This window comes from Lottia gigantea, assembly GCF_000327385.1.
Source record: "Lottia gigantea unplaced genomic scaffold LOTGIsca_6, whole genome shotgun sequence".
In the NCBI taxonomy this organism is placed as follows: domain Eukaryota; kingdom Metazoa; phylum Mollusca; class Gastropoda; family Lottiidae; genus Lottia; species Lottia gigantea.
Window position 1 is genome coordinate 2,896,501 of NW_008710049.1, and position 24,217 is coordinate 2,920,717.

Here is a 24,217-nt window from a genome sequence, read left to right on the forward strand (position 1 = left end):
GGCTGTATTAGGGATAACTGATTGTATATAGGGGTAGCCAGCGGGTACTGGGGCTAACTGGCTGTACTAGAGATAACTGATTGTATATAAGTATAGCTAGCTGGTATTAGGGATAACTGATTGTATATAGGGGTAGGCAGCTGGTACTCTGTAATGTGAAGGGTCAGATTTCAGATGGTCTGAATTTTGAGCATTTATAGGGCTTTATTTTAACTTTATCCGACTATATGATTTGTACCGAGGTTTTCTGTTTGTAGCCAGGTTAACTGATTGTTTAGGTTACCTGACTCTACCGGATGTTCACCTTTCCCAATTCATTAATTTTGTACCAAGCCTCAATAGTCTTCTTTCCAATATTTTAAAAGGTAACATGAAGGATAGCATTAACTCACACAAATTGCTGTAGGTCGGTAGTGGAGAGCGTGCAGACTTGGGACAGTGGAGAAGTGGGACACTCTCTTTATTTTTATTATTATCATCCAATTAAAATCAATAAATTCAATTCTGCTGACCTTTCCAACCTCATTCCATATAGTCATATAAAAGAGCTCTGATAACCTGGAAAGTTTTTATCAATAAATCAGGTTTTCTTGAAGTCTAAAAGGTTTTTATTCTGTTAAGCAAAGTTTCCATCTGTGTCTATTGAAAAAAACCTATTTATGAAATAAATTTTATCCAAATGTTGACAATATATTCTTCCTGGAATGTGTAACTCCCTCAAGCCCCCATACCGGGAGCTGCGGTGGCTCAGTTAGTTAGACGCTTGCTCCCTAACTTGCTGAGGTCCTGGTAAGGTCCAGAGGCCAATCCCGGCATAGTTCGAGTTGATCCACGTTTTCCTCCTGACAGAAGTCGTTCGGACGTAAATAAACCAAGATCCCGTGTAGTTCAGGCTGTGTACGTTAAAGCTCCATCGACACTTGGAAATGGAAAAAGAGCGCCCTAATGCCCCTCATTGTACCCTGTATAGTGCAGATAAGTAGAAAGTAAAACTCTGATCATTTCATTTCTTTCTCAAGCGCCCCACCTTACCCCATCGACTTAGTTGCATTAAATCTTATATGTTTTTTATGATGAACTTATCTTATCATATTAAGATAAACAGAAGGATAAGATATGTGAGAAACAGTCATTTCGTTTGATTTCTGCTGTAACTTTTCATGAACATGTAATAATATACCACAGAACAGACACAGAATGATGTCTCAATTCACCCCGCTCTCTCCTTTTATTTAGATTCAGATTTATCGTTTTATTCTATACATTGCTAATAATTTAAAAGCCTTTTATTTTCTTAAATTTAGAAAGTGACTACATTAAAATACATTATCCTAAATATTCATACTTTAGTAGAGTTATCTCCCATTAGACAGGTAGGAATATACGAAAATACAGCTACTTTTGAATAAATTTTTAGCTGCTGAAGCCATTATATTAAAAAAAAAAGTTAACCGGATCAATGCGAGAGTACAGTAGAGATCCTTGATCATTCAAATCCCGAACTAATGACCAAGCCAGGTGTGCATCGAAGATTAAACGATTTCTGTCCAGTGCAATTCACCAACCACGAAAGCATCTTTATGTGTGTTTTACACGGCCATGATAGGCCTACTCAAAGTTAAACAAAATGCGCTTTCCGGCAAAACATCGTGAATTATTGAAGAAATATTACATATGAAATAGTGATCAAGGCATAACAAGCGTGGCTCAAAAACCAAGAGAATGCTTAAAGCTCAATGGAGGTATTTATAAAAGATTTATTAAAGGGACAGATGCGGCATTTCCAGAGTTAATTTGGACTTTGAATATATGTCAGAATTACTAAAACTGCACGAAAATCGCAGAATTCCTTCAAAAAGACCACCAACAAGAAATTTCAATTTCTATTTATTACATTCACAAGCTTATCTTCTCTCTGAAATTTGGGGTATCCGCAATTTGAACGTCATGTTGATATAGTCTCTGATACATATTCCGTCGCTGCTGTGCGTAGACGAAGTGGGATTGAGTCTACTGTATACACATGACGTCATCAACAGATATTCAAAATAAAAAGTCTCTTAAAATAACTTGGATACACTTGGATTTGATGGCTCAAATTTTGACTGTAATGAACATAGTTCACGTTGATATACTTCAAGAAATGACGCATCTGTTCCATTAATTTTACACTTATCTGAATGGATGCAACACTGGATTAATTTCTAACAAAATTACAAGAAATGTGCTGCAAGATTTGGATTTACTAGAAAATAACGCACCTAAACCATGCAAAGATTTATGTTATGTGCTCAGAAGACACCTATCGCATCTTAGTTTTGTTTTATGTCCGTTAAATTTGGTCTATTGATGAAGAGCAACACCGATCACAGATCGTTGATCACAGGTTAACGGCTTTCAATAACATACTGATGGATGTATGTATTTGACTGCTTGAGTTAACATCAAACCATGTATTATATAAGGTAGATACATTATGATAGATATACATGTATTGATTTTAAAGAAATGTTTTCTCTACTCAAGAATGTATTGACCTCTGTAGGTATACAGTAGTCCTGTCAATACAGTGACAATAACTCTTTCTAGAAAAATGAATATCTATCCTTTTCAGAGGCGCAATTCCCATAGGGACTTGTCCATCAAGGAGTCCCCCAACCCAGAAAAACATATTATCAAGGTCAAATTGACCAATTGTAGCTCTCGCCGGAAATTGATCGTATCAAGAAAAAAATGCTCGTTAGTTCTAGGCTTCAGTGATGCTTCATATTTTGAAATAGCGAGTTCCATTTAAACTTGTAAATAATTGAGCTGAAGCATTCTTTTTGAGACGGTTAATTTATCAAGATTGAAAAGACAGCTAGGAATGACATGTAACAAAATGACAGAACAATGATAATCTTATACATAAAAATTGATAGTGTTTATGCTGATTAATGATCAGGTATAGAATATTGATTTCCAATTTCCAACTATTTACATTGTTGAATAATCCAATTCATTGTCAATATTGTCATGTTTGAATGGCTCCAGAAGAAAACGGATATGAACTATGTCGATCTATTTACATGTTTAGATATGGATTCACTTCAATGTCTTTGTACTCTTGGTATTTGCTTAGTCAAGACGCTGAATGTCTAGAAGTACTTGCAGGAACAGTAATTCACTGAACGTTTTCAGTTTTAAAAAGTGTTTCTCTAATGATATTTTCAATTCCCGTTTTTAATTTCATTCATAAAATATTAGAATTTAGAGCCCATCATAAAAACATTACAATTTTTTTATTAAGAAGCCCATAAGGGCAATATAGGTCTATGGGTCATATTTAAAAAATAATATGTATTAAATGTAAGGGGAGAAAGAAGAGGGTAAAATAGATCTATGATTAGCCACTTAATTGTTTGTATTTTGATCGAAAAGAGAACACCCCCTCCCTATAAATATTAACAATGTATCAGTATGCAGATGTTACATTTGCCATGTGGGTTTAAAAGACTTCGATTCAAACTTAGTGTGTCTTTTGTAGTAGTTCATGTATGATAACTTCGAATTCCTGAAGGATTGATTAGTTTTGCTCGATGACTGATATTGTAAAAATATTATCTTCATTTTGAGAACTTAAAACATGATATGAAAGGGTGTGTTTGATGTTCTTTGTAAAATTGCTGAATGTGGACTGGTATTTATATCTTCGTTGTTTTATATTGAAAACAATGATCGTCCCCTGACGATTTGGTCTTTTTCATCATTATTTTTCTGCGTTCAATGGGTTTCTTTTCTTAAAGAAAAAAAACACCCGATAATTAAATAATTTATACACGAGATTCAAGTTACATTATCACAGTTGGCAAAGTTTCGGACAAAAATGTTACAACTCTTTAAAAAAGGAACTCACACTTAAAGCTAACCTGTCTTTTAATGAAATAAATGACTGAAAATGACCTTTCACACTGTTTTTTTTTTTCGTGCTTGCAAAAGCCATTTTCAAAAGCTAAAACAATCATTTAAGCAGCGGTTTTGTTGTCATATCACATTAGGCCGGGACGGAATCTCAAAATATACTGAAAATATTCAAAGCTGTTGAAGAAGATCATCGGATTATTCACAAAACATTCATACATGACAAATAATAGGAAATAGTAAAAATAATAAATTTAATGATGCTTGTGATTCAATGTAGCTTTAAGTCAAAAAACAATTAGCAAAGTGATTCCAAAATACAAGTTAAAAAATGCAGTCTCTTGAACATTCTCACAATCCAAATTACTTCAATCCATTCCTTACATTCACGAATAATGAAAATTTTACTTGTCCTACTTGTGGAGATACTCTCACTTTGTTACTGGAATACCATTGTTTCCGTACAGTGGTGACATTGCCGATATCGTTAACACTAAACACGGAGATACCAGAAAGAAATAACCAAAATTATTCCTGTAACTTCAGTGTACAGGTGTATCGACGTGGTACTCTCCAAGAACATTACTGTCAGCTAGGTGACCACTAAGTCACTGCAATAACATTACTGATGGCTTAGTAACCACCAAGTCGCTGCAACAACATTACTGAGAGCAAGAAATAACATTACTGAGGGCTTAGTAACCACTAAGTCGCAGCAACAAAATTACTGAAGGCTAAGTGGTCACGAAATAACATTACTGAGGGCTTAGTAACAACTAAGTCGCTGCAACAAAATTACTGAGGGCTATGTGGTCAAGAAATAACATTACTGAGGGCTTAGTAACAACTAAGTCGCTGCAACAAAATTACTGAGGGTTAAGTGGTCACGAAATAACATTACTGAGGGCTTAGTAACAACTAAGTCGCTGCAACAAAATTACTGAGGGCTATGTGGTCAAGAAATAACATTACTGAGGGCTTAGTAACAACTAAGTCGCTGCAACAAAATTACTGAGGGTTAAGTGGTCACGAAATAACATTACTGAGGGCTTAGTAACAACTAAGTCGCTGCAACAAAATTGCTGAGGGCTAAGTGGTCAAGAAATAACATTACTGAGGGCTTAGTAACCACTAAGTCGCTGCAACAAAATTACTGAGGGTTAAGTGGTCACAAAATAACATTACTGAGGGCTTAGTAACAACTAACATTACATCCAAGTAGTCTCTCGTCGCTGCCACTGACCAAATTCTCTAATTTGATTTGCATTAACGATGTGAACAACATGAACTCATCGTGTTTTAACCGGAATACAATGATATAACCACACTATAGGCTAATTAGATATACGACATGTCTTCTTCCTTGTCAGGTATTTTCTCTTCTGGATCATTTTCATTATAATTCAAAACACTTATTACATTACCATTGGACGCTCGGTTCTTGGTATTGAAAGACCCGTTTGATTTCTCTTTTGGAATTTTTCCGTTTGAAATATTTCCGTTAGATGTTTTGGTTGGAACTATTCCATTCGGTTTTCTATTGGACATACCATTAGACAACATTCCGCTTCGTTTAGTTGTGATAAAACTATTTTCAGAAGTTGCAACTATTGTCTCATCATCATCGTCATCGTCATCGTCATCGTCATCGTCATCTTCGGACTTCTTTTCAGGATCATTAGAACGTCCACACAGCACAATAAGACGGTACGTCAAAAGCATGACCACTAACATATTTTTACAAGTAAAGAAAAGGATATTATAGGTAATGAGATTATGGTTTATCAATGTAAATAAACGCACACACAGGAAAGGGCCATCTTGCATGAGGAAGGTCACCATTAAACTCCACACTTCGGTCGTTAGACACATTATCAAATAATCCTTCTTCTTCTTCTTTACATTTACAGTATCTGTTACTGGACGGATCGCCACTCGAGCTTTCTTTGGATTTTTAGTCGCTGTTAACACCAAGCAAAATTGCAGTAGACTGATTGTCCAGGCTACCAAGATAACGTAAACTAATCCTTTATCTCTCCGTACCTTTTCTTCGTCAAATAAGACAAACAGTTCCATAATATCTGATGCCATACCAATATACACAAACAATAACTGGGAGAGCTGATCTCTGGTGATTTCACCGCGAGGTAGAATCCATCGACATAATATCAGTAGGAACAATAGAGACTGTTCTATGACTGATACCCAAACATCAGCGCCCAGTTTTATAGGTATAGTTACCTAGAATAGAGAAAACCAAGATAATATAAAATCAGGCGATACGCAGTCTGTTTATATAACTATATCATAATTCGAAAAAAAATTATTGCTGATATTGTTAATTATTGCAAATTTGTAGTTTAAACACCATTGAAACATCGTATCATTCCTTATCATGTCCCCCAAACATTTCTTTAATTATATGATGCTTCTCTTTGTATTCGAAGTTTTGGCGCATATTATCCGTCGGTCAGTTAACATTTATCTCTTGCTAAAATTGTGGGTTTCTCTTTTTATTTTTAGTTTTTGGGCTTGCACTGATGATGCACATCAAATTTTGTGATGATAGGATGATTTTGCACTGATTTGTCAGCATGGGACATAAAAAAGCTCATAATTTCTTCTGGGCTGCCAAAGAATTTCAGAATGAAGTAATATAAACCTACCCCTTGAACTGATGATAAGGATTCTTGTGTTGCAGTTAAGTTGGCATTTTGGTACACTTCATCATATCGACTTAACCTATCTAATTCCAAAATCCATATTGATGGCACTGTACTTAGTAGGTAGAAGAAAAAACATGGACAGACCCTGTAAATACAAGTAAAATTGTTTAAAATCAGTGAGCTGACAGATTCACCATTATAGCTATTTTCAGGAAACACATTGAAAGGACTTTTACTATATCTTACAAATAATATCCTCTCAATGAGTGTCGCAAACATGATGGTGCTCTGAAATATCAATATCACCTGTTTCCCAAACATTATTTATATTCTTTTAATAATTGCATGTATATATAAAACATATACAAAAGAAATAAAATACCATGAACCATGAAACATATTTATTGTTTTATCATATCATATCATATCATATCATATCATATCATATCATATCATATCATATCATATCATATAATGTCATATCATATCACATTATATCATATCATATCATATCATATCATATCTCACCTCACCTCACCTCACCTCACCTCACCTCACCTCACCTCACCTCACCTCACCTCACCTCACCTCACCTCACCTCACCTCACCTCACCTCACCTCACCTCACCTCACCTCACCTCACCTCACCTCACCTCACATATTATATTATATTATATTATATTATATTATATTATATTATATTATATTATATTATACTATATTATTATATTATATTATATTATATTATATTATATTATATTATATTATATTATATTATATTATATTATATTATATTATATCATTTTATATTATTATCACATCACATCACATCACATCATATATTATATTTTTATTTTATTTCATCTCATTCTATTTTATTTTATTTTACTATTATTTTTTATTCTATATATTTATTTTGTATGGTCCATTATACTTGATTGGTTATTATAATTTTAGTTTCTTACTCTCTATTCCGAATGTTTACCCCACCTGGTCAAGCATGAAATTTGACGCATTAGCTGGAAATAATAGTTAACAACCACTCATAAATAAAACAATGGATTATTTCTATTTCGTTGGGCACCGCCCGCTTTACATTAGTTTTATACCACTCTGTTATGTTTCATATTGATGGCTACTAATAATAAGGCACTAATCAAGCACAACGTCTAAAATCAAACAATGATCGGGTACTTGAAAGTATGAATTAAATATTAGGATATGGAGTGGCATTTAATAGACAATAATAGGGATAGTGATATTTTGTCTTCGTGTAGATGCTTGCTTTTTATCGTCTTAACAGAGCGACTTTCATAATTACAAATTCAAGAGACTCATACCGATAGACTTTCAAAACAACAAATTAAAAATAGCGGTAGAGATAATCTCATAAAAACAAATTTAAATAGACTATCAAAATCATAAATTAAAAACTCGATTTACAAACAGAAAATGTTACAGTTTCGATTTACAAACAATACACATTACGATTATGTCGATTAATAAGTAAATGTTTCAATTGTCCTGATTTACAAACAGAAAATTGTACGATTGTTGTGATTTACAAACAGTAAATGTTGCAATTTTTGCGATTTACAAACAGAAGATAGTACGACTGTTTGGATGTATAAACGGAAAATGTTACTCTTGTCTCAATTAACAGACAGTAAATGTTTCATTTGTCCTGATTTACAAACAGAAAATAATATTTCGATTTATAAACAGAAAATATTAGTATTGTAAAAAACAAAGTTAACCCCGCATGCCTGTGCCTGCGCTTTCGTAACATTACTTAACCGCAATGTTACAACCTAAAATTCCTACCATATATGTCGGTGAACTTTCATTTCATTCCTGTCTTTGAAGTAATTTTATCAATATTTTAAATATTCAACTTATTTCCAACACTTACCATCTTCCCTCATTGGCATTGGAAAAAGCAACTCTGAATATTAACTCAGCTAACTGTAATACTACTAATCCTAATAAAAACCAGTATTCTTCAATTGTCGAAGTACTGACGACTCGCCATAAAGCAATATAGGTATGGAATATGAATATCAAACGCACCAATATTGCCCAACATATCGACACTAAAAATGACACACATTCTTTAAGTGCTAATATAACATCCTTTTTCCACGACATTGGACCCTTTCACTTAATTACAACACAAAATCATACAAATTATACTAAAATTTACGAAAGAAGGACCTATATCCAAAACAAAATCCATATTCCAATCTGTTAGTATTAAACTTAAATTTCAATTCCTTGAATGATCAAAAGGTTAAATATAGCACTGTTTTTATGAGGACTTTCTCTTTAACACTATCCACGATGAGTCTAATTTGCTCTCGTATAACACCATAACATGAATGTTGTCGTTTCAGGTGCTGTTTAACTAATAATGTTTAAAACAACACTAGTATCTTCGAGACTATCATATATTGAGTATGACTGCCACATGACAAATGAACAATTAAAACTGGTGTCTCTAGATAGAGAGTTGATGATTTCTAATGAATGATTTATTGACACAATATTGATGTATCTATGGATGAGATTGTTTTAAACAGTCTGTAGACAAATAGAACCAGTCATGTTTAGATATTGATAGATATATTAAATAGATGTCATACATGCAGTGGTAGTGCCAGGTTTACGTCCGAGGGGGGGTGGGGAGGTGCTGGGAAATATCTAGGATTGCCCGAATTTCTAACCTAGTTATGGGATTTTTGCCCGAAAAACTTGGGGAAAGGGGGGCGGCTGACCCCTCTGCCCCCCATTTGGCTCCGCCACTACATCCATGCCTGATATTCCATTGAACATTTATTTCATGGTCGACATCATGCTTATAAATAGATTTGAAAGGTAAAAAATAAGTTCCCGTTTGTATTTTTAACTTTTAACAAATTTCTTTGAAAGGGAAAATTCTCCCAAACTGACAAATAATTTGAATTATTCGATTTGATCCTATTTGTTTTCCAGTCATCAAAGAAATTGAATCTCAAACTGAGTTTTATCATTAAAATACGGATTTTCGAGAACGAGGCCCCAGAATGTCAACCGCCAAAATGGTAAGTTATTCTTACAACTACTTTACCCAAACTGACGGGAAGTTACTACGATATTTTCTTTCTGGAATATGATAGACACAGAAACCATTCTTAACTATTAAATGGTTAATTTAACTTTTTTTTTTATCGATTTATCATTAAATTCTTTAGTGTGGAAATCGATGTAAAAAGTTAATAAATTTGATCAAATATTTATTAAACTTAAAGTCTTTGTTACCATCTTTCATTCCGATCATTTTACAACCAAAACCAGACAGTGTCGACTTGAAAGGAAATAATATTAATTATATTTTTTAACACGTAATCATCATTTTTGATTAATTATATTAAATTTATTATAATGCTGAAATATATTATGTTTTGACCATCCAATATAAGAATTAATACAGTAACAATTTAAGTTTAATTGTTTTGAAATAGTTTTTATTCACTGTATGTAATTCCATAAGTCAATTTAAAATCTTCGTTTGTTCCCTATAATACATGGTATTAATTTACTGTTGAATGTAATTTTGCATCAATGCCCCATGTTTTTTTATCATTTTAATCGATTTTCAAACCTTAAATACGTTGTCAGTTCAAATCTCAGTTATATTGCCTTAAGTCACCCTTAAACATTTTGTCATTCGACTTAGTAAGTGGAATTTTGAGGAGAATGAAGCTACTTCTGGACTTAAAAGGCAACGGTTTTGCAGTGTTTTTTTTTATCATATTTTTCGATTGAGTTTATCGATATAAACTGCCTTTTCTGAATATCGGTCATCTTTGCAATCTTTATTGAGTATGAAGAATATTGTATTCAACTTCAACAGAATAGTCTTCATATTTAACCAGTAAACTCAATTGTTTAAGTTTCTTAATGGTTTTATAATGCATATTTTATGTTCTATTAAACAATAAGACTGAACAAACTTCCTCTCATTGATCGACGATTAAATCATATCTTCAAGCATTTCGATCAAACAGATAACAATTGTTTACAATGATAAAAAAGCCTTATGACGTAACCTTTGTTCTAATCAACTTATATTTTTGCTATCAAACTGTCTCATAGATTTCTGCACTTTTCGTTCAAATAATGAAATAATTAGTATCTTACCATTTTCCTTCATTACCGCCGTTTTTAGCCAAAGTGTAAAGGGTCTCATACAGCAGGAATGATATACCAAACAATAGAAACCAGTATAACGTATTTCCAACGATATCTTGGACCCTCCAAACTGTTATAATCGCATGAATAACCAACACACCGCGGGCAAACAATGCCCAAAATACATTTAATATTGACTTGGCAACCATTCTCTAGTATCACTCCGTACAGTCAGTCCCAAACTTAGTTTTTAGGATACAGTTGGTTGGTAGATGGCAAGTTAACGATGATTCCAGCAGATGCTGATATCACTGTTTACAGTCACGATTCTGAATTTTAAAAACTTTTTGTTATGACAATGTACAATTGATATAAAATATTGAATAAACCAAATCTAAGAATCTCAAATGGGCCACCAACCGAACGACAAAATTAAAAACTTTCCAAGCGGTTGCCAACGTCAAATCAGAACCACATTCCAATTTGTTTCCTACAACACAAACGGAAGAGAACTAGCTATTGTTTGAGAAATGATTTATATTTTATTATGAGATTATACATTTATCACATAGGATTAATGTATTTATATAGAAATATTAATTACTAGAAATCCAGGTTGATTGTGACCTATGAACAATGGGTTCGGCTTTTAAATCCAGAAAATTCCCATTACACATTGGTATTGAATAACAGAACGTGAAATAGAAAGGATTAACCCATTATTTCTTCGATAATATCGTGTAATTATAGCTATCTGAATAATGTTGTCTCGGTGATAATTCGCGATCGACCACATAGCTTTCAAATACTGTTCAATTCTGACAAATGGTAACCTTGTTTAAGAAGCTTGGTAGGTTTGTTAATACATAAAGTGCCATTTTATATCGCATCAAGTTGATAGTTCGAAAACTTATGGATACTTTTATTGTTACACTTAATATATAATGTAATAATTGTATTCAGATTTTAAGTATGAATATTTCAATAGCGGGTCAGAAAGACTAGGTTTAGAATTAATTATTTAAAATTATTTAGAATAAATGATATGAATTCGTAGTTTAGTGTTTCACTTTTTGCAAAGAGGACATATGCATCGAGGGAAACAGAGAAACTACTTTTTTTCCATTTTAAAATGATGAGGAATCTTGAACGCTGATTTTGAGTACCACATGCAGCTCTTATATTGTTTATAATTTGAATTTGATACGTCATAAATCCCAACAGCCCAAAATTATAACAATGGGTAAGGGTTAGTGACGACATTGCTGACCATCATGATATGGACTCGATACTAAAAACCTGAACAATTTTGACCATACCCATATACACTTTTTCTAGAAAAATGCCGACTTTCCTCGTGTGATAGAATTCATAATATTTTAAAGAGTAATTTATACCACTCATTAACGAGAAGTTTGCATGTTCGGTCAAATTTCCTTTGAATTATAATTGAATGATTATGAAAGTCGTGGTTTGAGAAGCCTTGGTGAATATAGCGAAACCGTTCAATTCATGACTTGTATTTAATCGTTCTGTGATTCTTATGGTATCAGTGGTTCAAAAACAACGTAATAAGAAAACAAACATCTTCCTCACTGTCTCTCATTGCCACGTTAAACAATATATCTGATATAGTGCTGACTTTCTTGAACTTGAACATCAATCAATGACAGCAATCATTGCAATATTTAAAACATTCTTTGTCTCATTACGTCTCTCTAATATAGAATAACAATATGTACCTGAAGCTAACAGTATAGCCTATTATATAACTAATTATGTGGAACTACACAATATTTCGTTCCAAAAGTAAAAATAAACGGAGACCAAATAATGAATATTTTCATATTTCAAGGGAAATAACTTGTATTTTAATATTCCTGTATGAAAGCTAGGGCCAATTATTTTGTTGATGTAACTAAATGGAAAAAAAATATATTCAGGGCTGTTATAAGGATCTTTTCCCCACACACAAATCTTGTTTTATTTGAAATAACACTCTCGGTAAACATCTAACGTTAACCATCTGAAGCTGTAGACATCAAATAAACGATATATATATAGCGGATATTATTTATAATTTCAATATTTTTTTTTTGGGCTAATTCTCTTTGAGCAAATTCGGTATGAGGCATTTACCTTGATGTAGTTAGTTAAAATTTGGAGAACTAACAATAATAATAATCATGATTGCAATCAGTACCATAATGAAGTCTAATTAAATGTTATATATTTAATACTGTTCAATGTGAAAAATAGAGAATCGATCATTTTTTTCATTCTCTTGATTTAGTTATTATAGAAATAGGAAGTTAGGAAGTCTAGTAATTATTTCAAAATGTAGTAACATTGATTTAACCTTGTTTTCATTTTAGATTTAAGTAAATATTGAAATAATCTACTTGGAAACAATTATTACAAATTCCTAAGGTTCAATTATTCAGGTAAAATAATTTTTGGTCCTGACGGAAAATGGCATAATTCCTTTAAAACTATTCAAACTAAGAATGTTACTCACGATTTCTATATATGTCTTTTCTATATCACAGAGTATCTTAAAATGGCGAGTCGCCTTTTTAACATTCAAACGCGAATAATCCTGGACACACATGCATTTGAAGGCTCAAATTTCGACGGTGAGCTGTGAACACTATTAATGATTGGAAAAATTCCCGTTTCTGAGACAGAGGTAAGATTGGTCAAAAAATGACGCATCTGTCCCTTTAATGGGAGTGAGGTTGGGGTGTGAGTAGTGTATTTATTTCAACTTACCATTTATAACCATTTCCTCTTCTGGTGTAAATAGTATACAACGTTTCAGCTAGTAATAATACATTGATAAATAGAAAATACCAGTACCATTGGTTCTGTTTAATATCAGAAAGTCTCCATATTCCAATAATACTATGTATCATTAATATACAACGAGCAAATATACTCTGTAATATATGCTTCAATGTTTTTGCTATCATCATGGTGATTTATTTGGTTCTCTAGGTATCACTTTGATTGAGTTATTCTCTAACCGGGTGGTCCAATTATCCTTCTTTCAAATACCAAAATAATTCCTTTGCGTTGGTTTAAGACTGCACTTATATCTTGGACTCTTCAAGGCACTACCTTTGACCCTTATTAATACTGTCCAAGTATCTTTAAAGTTAGTTCTACACTATCTACTACACCACATTAAGTTCTTGCTAACACTCTTTTCAGTACAATCACCACCAAACCTACATTGAATTCAAATACTAATGTCTAACAATGCTGGTTCACTTTGGTTTTCTTATGATTACCTCTTATTTATCCTCAATAGACTACTTGTTCCACTTGTTGAAAAGTGTCGATTGCCGAACGTGAAGACTGGCTTTAAAATGTAAAATATAACTCTTTAATCTTGACATTCATAAGATAATATAATCTTCTAGAATAGCAAAGATTATAGTTTATTATCCAATCTAAGTTGATATTCTTGAATACTTCGTACAGTTCATTTAATCCATGTCTCATTATTACTCATTGTTCAGATGGGTCGGTTGCTAATGGATTTAGTCCTGTGAATTGTAGGTTTTGACAGTGTTTATCTGTTTCTTCCGGTTACGCGCCATTGACTGCGATCCACTGATTGGTCAATCACTAAAATTTATATAAATTTAGGCTCTTTCACTATTTGTGACCTTGGCTAGTGCTTTACTAGAAGTTTTTAGGAACTTCTTCACTCTTAACACCAATTATCTCAATTTATATATCAAGTTTGTGTAAGATATTCCTCACCTTGACAATAAACTGGCTGATAACCTATCTTTTAGGAAGTCCACCCAAATTCAGTTTCACTTATGGGCTTTTCAAATTCAGGTGTAAGGTTCCTCGATCATAACTTCTGAACGTTTTTCAAAATAAAAACTGACATGTATAACATCCATCCACGGCATGAATTTAAAGAAACGGACCCTTCAAAGCCCATGGTCTTGCCTCTTTGGCTGTACCAATGCTACAAATTGTTGATATTAAATGTGGAAAAAATATGGTTGTATTGTATAGAAGAAAATGTTCGTGTAATTATCCTGTACGGAACATGTTTATTATATGTATTGTACAATTTTCAATACCCCGACAACATAATTGAAATTTCAAATTGGATATTTATCGGTACACAAAACATTGAACTGAGAATGTTCCAATTTCCGATTAGCCGGTCGTGTAAATTAAGTTTTGTTTATTGTTTTCGATAGTTACATATGACTTTGAATTTTTTAAATGAATAAAACTCACGCATTGCTTTAATTTCATTCTCTGTTTACTGAGGAAGTGTGGATTGCACAGAATATCCTAAATTGACAAACCACCTATAACTATAACTACCATTTCTAATAATATACTCTTTATTGAATCTATATTTTGTGCATAAGTAACATTAACCGATGATAGACCAACCAGGATGAATACAGCTAAAATTCCTTTATGATTGTCAAACGCTTTTATAAAGAACTCCAGGACGATTTCCATTACATCTATACAAAACGTTTAGAATAAAAATCTGAGTAGTTTTGTTGTCCATGGTAGATTAGATCCCCTTTCATTAACTCCCTGAAGCAACCGTTTTGCAATTTTTGAATTATTTGTTTATCCTGTAAATTTCTCCAGAAGTGAATAACTTCTTATCAAAATAATTGATGTTTTCCAATGCTGAAACCCATAGTTTCTACTTGTGACCTAGAGAGGTCATTTTATAAAACCTTATACCAATAAGTGAATTCTTGTACACGTACTTGCAGTATAAGATGTTTGTATCATCATTAGATATACCAGTGCATCAGCATGTTATATTCTAATTGAATTTCAAGGTTTTACTCCTTTAAAGGTAAAGATTTACGGCTTTTGATTTTTCTGAACAGTTGATTTAGTTATTGTATATTTTGACTGCCGATTTGGATAATAATCAACAGGATATAAACATGTCTATTCTGGTCAACTCTATTCTTAAACCAACCTTGAACTAACTGATCATGTCCGAACATTAGTCCGAGACGCTGTCTTGACCGAATTGTCGGCATAGGTGGTAATAGACGAGGTAAAGACGTCCGGTGCGGTGTACGGTGTGGAATAATCGATACAAACGAAAATACAAGAAGTGGACACACGAGGTATGGGTCCGGACACGGTGCAGACACGATTCGTATCTGCTATTTTCTATTGTATCAATAATCCCGCACCATATACCGGACACTGTACCTCGTCTCTTCGCACCTTTACTGGGATTAGGCCAAACTTCTCCTTAGCAAAAAAAGTATTTGTCAATGTTGGTATAGAGCAACCTTTTTCTTTCTGTTACCCCATTTAGGTCATTGATCGATTGCATTGTCCCCCTTCCCCTCAACAAATCCTTATTATTTCTTGAGTCTCTCTTAGGTTTTCGCTGCAATTCTTTTCATGACAGAGAATATAACCTGACTGAATAAACTGACTTGAGTTATAATTATCAAAAAATTGTATGATAGATTACACCAACAATTATAAAATTAGCCCTAGGTTGAAAACCTCCGGTATAGAGCTTGTGGATAGGTAGAGTAAATAATCCATTAAGGGGCAACATTTAGTAATTAGGACCCCAATTAGTTACACTATTTAGACATTCTTTCATTCTTTCTCTGTTTGTTTGTTTCTCTGTTTGTTTGTTTCTCTGTTTGTTTGTTTCTCTGTTTGTTTGTTTCTCTGTCTGTTTGTTTCTCTGTCTGTTTGTTTCTCTGTTTGTTTCTCTGTCTGTTTGTTTCTCTGTCTGTCTGTTTCTCTGTTTGTTTGTTTCTCTGGTTCTTTGTTTCTCTGTTTGTTTGTTTCTCTGTCTGTTTGTTTCTCTGTTTGTTTGTTTCTCTATTTGTTTGTTTGTTTGTTTGTTTGTTTGTTTGTTGACTCAGTTTTATGCAATTCCACTCCTTAGGCCCCACTCTCGAATTTTATTGTTTGCGACGTTTCAACAATTTACTTCGTAATCATTTCACCTGATGATATATTTAAATTCAGGTGTAGTTTACTATATAATTGGCTTGCGTTATTAAAGCTAAATGAAATGGTACGTAAAGTATTTTTTATCATTGTCACATTATCACAATCAGAAAACCGTCCGCCAGAACATTAAAAAAATATTTAGTTAATAAGCTGACGATAGACAGAAACCTTTGCATGGATATAATTTTGTTTTGAATAAGAAAAAATTGAATTATATACGAAATACATGGTAAAAGAATAATAATTATCTGTCTCTGGATAATTCACATGTCGCATGTGCCGATGTACCTCAAAACTAAACCAGAATTACGCTGCAGGGACATGTTTGTGAGTAATAATTAACGTTTTGACGAAAATTATGAAGAAGAATTGGTTACATGCGATTTCACAATAATATAGTAAAAGTAAACAGAAATGTGGGCTACTCGTTAAAGTGATACTCGTCTTAAAATGAACATAAAATTTAATTCTCAAGAATGGTCAATGTGAGTATATATTCATCAGTGAACTTATCTGGTGTCATAAAATTACAACACAATCCCTGTAAAATTGGAAAATTCATAAAACTAAGGAATTATTGAAAATCGTTTAATCATGATATTAAGCGTTTTTCAAAAGTTAATTGCATATTTATGGATAATTACTAAGTTTTTTTTGGATTTATCGGATTATATAAGGATCCTATTATATTATTTATGACACCAGGTATATCTACTGATGAATATATATTCTTATTGGCCAAGTTTAAAATTCTTAAATTTTATGTTCATTCTAAGACTAGTATTCCTTTAATGGTTGGGAAAAACCTCGGATGTTCACAAAAACCTTTGCTCGACTATTATAAAGATCCGTACAAGCAAGACAATTCCGTCAATCAACAATCTCGTGCGAAGAATGGCAAAATTATAACGTTAATCAAACCATATAATATATTATATTATAATGCTTCAAACCGTTTCAATTTTGTTTTTAAAGATCTAAAAATCTTTTCTTGATGTTACGAAAGACGTAGAATTTGATAAAGTTCAGACGTTCGGGCTGTGATCTTGAAGGACATTCTTCAAGGCCAATGAACAAAATAAACATTGTCCCAACAATATAATCCTCCTTTCATAGTTCCCTATTGTTATTAATGTAAATATTGGCGAGCTGACCTGTGTTAAAGGATCGAGTATTTAGGACTCTATTTAATTACAATATGGTACATAGTTTTATAAATGTCTTTTTTCACAATGCAAATCTTCTTTATTTTATTCATTCATTAATTTTATTTATTCATTTGTTTATTATTTATTTTTGTTTTATTTAATTCTAATACATGGTACACCCACCATCTGCGGCATACACTGTAGCCAACTCACGACAAATTAAAATCATTTGTCATTCAGGAAAAACGTGATTTATATTTCATTTAGACATCTTTATTAAATTTACGTATTTAATGAACAAAATCACTGATTGGCTAATAAACTAAAGATTATTAAGTTATCTCCCTTCCATACAATAATATTTCCAGACTACAGTTAAATGTATCACAAATATTACTCATGGATAGACCTATTCCATTCATTAAGAAATCATGACAAATATACCTAAGATCACAATTTCATACGCCTCTCAATTACATAAAGCCACACCAAATGTAAAAATATAAATGTCACTATGAATTTAAAACTTTCCAAGGAAAACCGAATTCTGTATTTGAAATGATGATGATAAAACATTGGAACCGGTTGATTTTTTGCGGTTTGGTTGTTGACCACCTACATAAATCAGCATTTTACCTGCAAAGCAAAAAGTACAACATTGATCAGGTGGGTGTTTAGTTCGCAGGAAACAATGGGTGTTTCGTGGGTAAAGTGAAAACCAAGAACAGTAGGAAACCAATAACAAATAAACACAATAGCATTAGATTAATATCCCCCGTCATAGGTGTATACTCTTATATAAGTATGATGGTAGTCTAGATCTAAATTTGTAGCTTACAGTAACTTGTAACATGGAAACTAGAACAAAGTGTGTTGCATTAATATCCTTTTAATCCTGGTGAAACTAAGAGTAATATGAACAATCTGCTACAATCTGTTACATTACGATCTGTTCTGAATTTTCAGGAAACCTACGGCGAGGATCCGTACTTCAGTGGAGTTTTAGCAACTCATTTCGTGTATGGTCTACAGGGTAATAACACTAGATATATCCGAGCTAACGCGGGCTGTAAACATTTTGATGTTTATGCTGGTCCTGAAAATGTTCCAGTTTCCAGATTTTCATTTGATGCCAAGGTGATACTTTATTTCTTTCGCTGATATCTTGAAAATTGTCTAAAACTGTCATTGATCTAGAAGAAACACTGCTGATTTTCAATTTAGAAATGATTTATTTGTAACCAAAGGGGTTGAACTAAACAACAGCAAAAAAAAAACGCGAAACGAGAAAGAAGGATACCAAATAAGAGTCTTGCATGTCATTTTTGTGTATACAATCATCACGATACGCCAAGACACGCCAGATCGCACATGGAATTAATATTTCCAAATAATTAGCAGATTGGGATTGACTGAATGGCAGTGTCTTTGTGATTACATTACTATCAAGTATTTGTTACAGGTTTCTGAACGAGACTGGAGAACAACCTTTTTACCACAGTTCAGAGCTTGTGTAGAGGCTGGTACTTATAACCTCATGTGTAGTTATAATAGGTAAATATATAAGATATATATAGTTCTATTGTAAGCTTTTGTATTGGCACAGGACCATAAATAACTCAGGTTTATATGGTCGAAATTTGATCTTGCTTCAGCTGTTAGTATTCGATAAGGAACTTTTTACTGAGCAGAATCGATCCCACGATCTTCTTTATTTATAACATATACTAATTTCTAGCATTTGTCCCAAAGATACCATTGTCACACAGATCATGTTCCTCGACGAAAACTCCTTGTTAATGCTTAGATTCCTATTCATATCTTCCAGTATCAATGGAGTCCCAGCCTGTGCTAATAAAGAACTGTTAACAGATATATTGAGAAATGAATGGAATTTTACTGGGTATATAATCAGTGACCAGGAGGCTATAGAAAATATTATATCTCAGCATCACTATCTGAATAGCACAATCGATACAGTAGCAGCTTGTGTCAATGCTGGATGTAATCTAGAACTGTCTTCTAATGAGGCTGATCCTGTTTATTATTCCCTAGGTATGTACCTTACATTCTTGGACTATCATGGATATCACCTAAATGCAGTGTGGTCATAGTAATGATAACATGCGACACCCTGGTACAGGTATACTAAGACTAGTTTAAATGTAAAGGACTTGAAATAATTGATATTTCGATTCAAATTGCAATAGGCGAAAACAACGGGACGGAAATTTAACCCCAACATGAAATACCTCCTAAAAGCAACTCAGACTTCAGATCAGAAATATTTTGTCTTGGATATATTCTATATGTTCTATCTTTGTTTACAACCATCCCCATACTAAAATCTTGTTTTATGAATAGTTGATGCTGTAAAGCAAGGTAAACTAAGTGAGGATGTGGTACGAGAACGAGTAAAGAAGTTGTTTTATACCAGGATGAGATTAGGCGAGTTCGACCCACCATCTCTCAATCCTTACAGTAAACTGGACGCCAAGGATGTCCAAACTCCACAGCATTTTCTTCTAGCTCGAGAAGCTGCTGTTAAATCTATGGTTCTATTGAAAAATACTGTGGATTATTTACCTCGTTCACAACTTGGAAAAGTTGCCGTAAGTTACTAGATCATAAAACAAAATAAAAGATATAATTATAAGAAAAACCGTCAATCAAAAATGAAAAACAGGTGCCACTTGTGATCCAGTATGTCGCTGAAGCTGCCATCAAGATAACTGACTGGATTGAAAAACATAACTAGTAATTGGATATTCAAAGGAGTTGCAATATAACCCGGGTTAATCTATGGTGGGGCTTTTAAAGCAAAGGACTTCAATATCATCACACCAATGGTACGTTATACTCTTTACACGAGAAGATTACTCATTTATTTTCTCACTTCATTTATCTTGCAGCTTGTTGGACCAATGGCTGACAACATTCAACAATTATTTGGTAGTTATAGTCCAACAGTCTTTCCTGCAGTAACCAAAACACCTCTACAAGGTTTCCAGGAAATAACGTCAGTGGCATATGGTGCGGGATGTAAAGATAACAGATGTACTAAATATTCGAGTTCAGAAATACAACAAGCTATTACTGGAACAGATGCAGTTTATGTCTGTTTGGGAACAGGTGAATTATTTGGTTTCCAAAGATTATACTGATCTCTTTCTGGAATTTATTGTTTGGAGCCTTTAGTGTATATTTGAAAATACCTGGCATCCTCTCTGAATACACTGATATGCTTCACTGATAGTCTCTTTAAAGCATCACATTCGCAAGTGGTCTTCACTCTCAGAACTCAGACCTATGCCTTACAAATGTTTACGATAACCTTGGAAATATTATTTTCATTTGTCAATCAGATGGATATTATTAACACATTTGTAGGTCAAGAGTTGGAAAGTGAGGGAAATGACAGACATGATTTGGAATTATTTGGATATCAGAAACAACTACTCTTAGATGCGGTGAAATTTGGTAAGTACACGCTGGGTATTTCATAAAATGCGTGCTGTTGTAAAGATTATATTGGATTTTAGATTGGAAGCTAAACTTTGGACTTCAATTTCAAAAGAAATATGATATTTATAATTAAATTATATCACAATAATATACAACCATACTTTTATAAACATTTTGGTGCTCATGAACATAATCAAACTAACAATTTAGAAGCTTCAGAAGTTTCTTTAAATTTCTTTCAGCCAATGGTAAACCAGTTGTGTTATTATTATTCAATGCTGGACCATTAAATATAAGTATATTTGACAGTATGGACAGTGTTACTGCTATAATAGCCTGCTTCTTCCCGGCTCAAGCTACTGGAGATGCTCTGTTGGATATTATAACAGGGCGACATGGTACTGTTCCCACTGGAAGACTTCCGGTCACATGGCCGATGACAATAAGTCAGGTAGTCTTAAAACTCTTCAAACCTTTCTACTCTCATTGTATGTCCATTTAATGCCCAATTTGTCAGGTTGAGCCCCATTCTCACATTTGATTTAATTAATATAAGTATATTTATTTAGTAAACATATAACTATTATTTATTTTTATATGAATCAATTAGTTTTGTTTCTGTGGTTTATTGGCTGGCCTTTATCTTCTATATCTAATTCTTTTATCTACTTCAAATCATCGTGTTACAAATTGTTCTGATGACGGGTTGCATCTGACAGTATACATACACCTATTGTTGTAATAATTAGGTATTAGGAGTAAATGGTTTTTGTTTTGTTTACCTGGTTCTAATGCAATATATTAGTAGAGTTACATCCTCCTGTTCCCCCGAGCTTTGTTCTATTCTATTCTATATGGAATGAAGGTTATAATTGGGTCTTTTGAATTAACCAGGTGCCACCAATAACTGACTATACTATGGTTGGAAGAACATACAGATATTTTCAAGGTGAACCACTCTATCCATTTGGTTATGGTTTATCATATACCAGATTCACCTATTCTCAGTTAAAGATACCACAGTATATTGTAGCTGGTACAGACTTGGTTGGGTCATTCTTTATTTCTAATACTGGATCTTTAACAGCCGACGAGGTAATTTATTTTTGTTTATAAATTGATATAATGATCTGCTGCATGATCTACTTTCATTTGAAGGCAGGAATAATTGGAATTCAGTTACAAGAAAAGGTTGTCTTTTGAATCGAGGATTTAGTTTTATATATTATGGGTTTATAAGTGAATATCCACACGAAAGACGAGACATGCAACGATTGACTTAACAGAACAGTGTTATATTTAATATTTTCTTTGTTTTATTATCATAAAGAACCAATAGTAGTCTGTCGTTTCTTGGGAGAGTAAGATCTAGTAATTTCACTTTCAAGAAGCATTTTATGTACATTCTAGAGTTAATTTATCATAGGTTTATCAAGTGTACATATCATGGACTAACGCCAGTGTACCAACACCACAGCTTCAACTAGCAACTTTTGACAGGGTCCTCAGTATCAACCATGGACAAGGTGCAATGATAATGTTTAAGATCAAGGCTGAAACTATGGCGGTATGGATTGATAATAAAGGATGGATGGTGGAGCAAGGTATGTTTAGCAACTATCACACTTCGTACTCATGATATCGTTCTTGTCAAGAAGAAATGGGATTACGAACAATTGTAGATAACTTGTACATATTTAATAAAAGCTTGTTGACTAAGGGAAACTCATTTTCATTTTCTTAGAGCTGGAGTCAAAAGACGATGGTTAAAGAATTAAGCTGAAAATTGCCTTAAAACTAGCGCTGAATCGTTATTTTGAGATTCATCTGTTCAAGTCCGTAGGACCGGAGGTCACATACTTTGATAGTACTTCGAAACAGAAATGTTTACCTGCGTTCTGCCCCATCTCGGATCTCTAACAATGTTAATAACTGGACTAAAACAACTAACACCTTTATGGTCCCCATACATTTTATTTTTAATATAATAATTAAACTTGGCTCGTACTTCTACACTGGTAGCTTCAGCAACACGGAATATCAAATCAGGACTGTAACAGAAACCACAATATAAAGAACATGCCTTGTTGGTTCCAACTAGGACACTTAAGACAGGTTAGCACAAGGGTAGAAACAGTGTGCCCATACAATGGCCATTACCAATGCCATAGAAATTTTCTAATCTCCACGCCCACCTCACTCGATGTTTCTGATGTAAACGGATACGGGCGGTGCTTATTACCCTCAGACTTAACAATGATCAATACAAATAGCAGTTACCGATAGGAAATGTACTTGACAAATGTGTTCAGTAAATGTGAGCTGGTCTAACATAATTCTATTGGGGCAAGGAAAGGCAAAAATGTTTTGAAACTGGATCTCTTACCTAAACGATGCTGCTAAGCCAATTGCTTGAGGAAAAGCTGTTGCATTACCAGCCGCCACATCGCCTCTTAAACATTCAGTATTCCACGAGTAGGCGTTGATTCCAAGCCGGGGTATAGCAGGTGCTGGACCAGCAATAGGACCAGCTCCACCTTTACTCATCTGTTCCTTGATTTCACCCAACGTCAATCTTCCAACTAGATCATGAACTCTTTCATCCCATGCTAGACTGGGGTTATTGAAAGGATAGTCACTGGATCCAATTTGGATCAAGATTGACACATTCAGCACAAAACGCAGTAAACTGGTCCACAACATAACTGTACTAGTTATTCTAAGATATTTAATTGATACATCTTACGATAAAATCGGGTGATTGTAGGTTATGGTGATAACCCTTTAGATTCGTTATCATTTAGTCTGCTGAATAAAATTTCAAAGGCAATACGGAAAGATTAAGACATTTCCTATACCTTATTTATT

At 33.3% G+C, this 24,217-nt stretch overlaps 3 protein-coding genes across 3 annotated transcripts; 1 reads left to right on the forward strand and 2 right to left on the reverse strand.

Annotated features, from left to right (window-relative positions):
- Nucleotides 1-5,553: 5,553 nt before the first annotated feature.
- Nucleotides 5,554-11,207, reverse strand: LOTGIDRAFT_183655 (hypothetical protein; the record flags this gene model as incomplete). Its single annotated transcript, XM_009063915.1, has 3 exons — nucleotides 10,746-11,207; nucleotides 6,567-6,711; nucleotides 5,554-6,141 (listed from the first exon to the last, which is right to left on the reverse strand). Coding segments are annotated over exons 1-3 (933 nt in total), but the record flags the coding sequence as incomplete, so codon positions are not given.
- Nucleotides 11,208-18,442: 7,235 nt separating this feature from the next.
- On the forward strand, nucleotides 18,443-22,552 carry LOTGIDRAFT_154720 (hypothetical protein; the record flags this gene model as incomplete). The annotated part of the gene is made up of 10 exons (XM_009063916.1): nucleotides 18,443-18,550; nucleotides 18,851-19,021; nucleotides 19,347-19,438; nucleotides 19,713-19,939; nucleotides 20,249-20,496; nucleotides 20,797-21,016; nucleotides 21,275-21,364; nucleotides 21,592-21,800; nucleotides 22,244-22,444; nucleotides 22,508-22,552. The coding sequence occupies 10 exons, from the start codon at nucleotides 18,443-18,445 to the stop codon at nucleotides 22,550-22,552; spliced, it is 1,611 nt and encodes a 536-aa protein (XP_009062164.1).
- Nucleotides 22,553-22,671: 119 nt separating this feature from the next.
- Nucleotides 22,672-24,052, reverse strand: LOTGIDRAFT_154721 (hypothetical protein; the record flags this gene model as incomplete). The annotated part of the gene is made up of 3 exons (XM_009063917.1): nucleotides 22,672-22,755; nucleotides 23,241-23,400; nucleotides 23,736-24,052. The coding sequence occupies 3 exons, from the start codon at nucleotides 24,050-24,052 to the stop codon at nucleotides 22,672-22,674; spliced, it is 561 nt and encodes a 186-aa protein (XP_009062165.1).
- Between the last annotated feature and the right edge of the window lie 165 nt (nucleotides 24,053-24,217).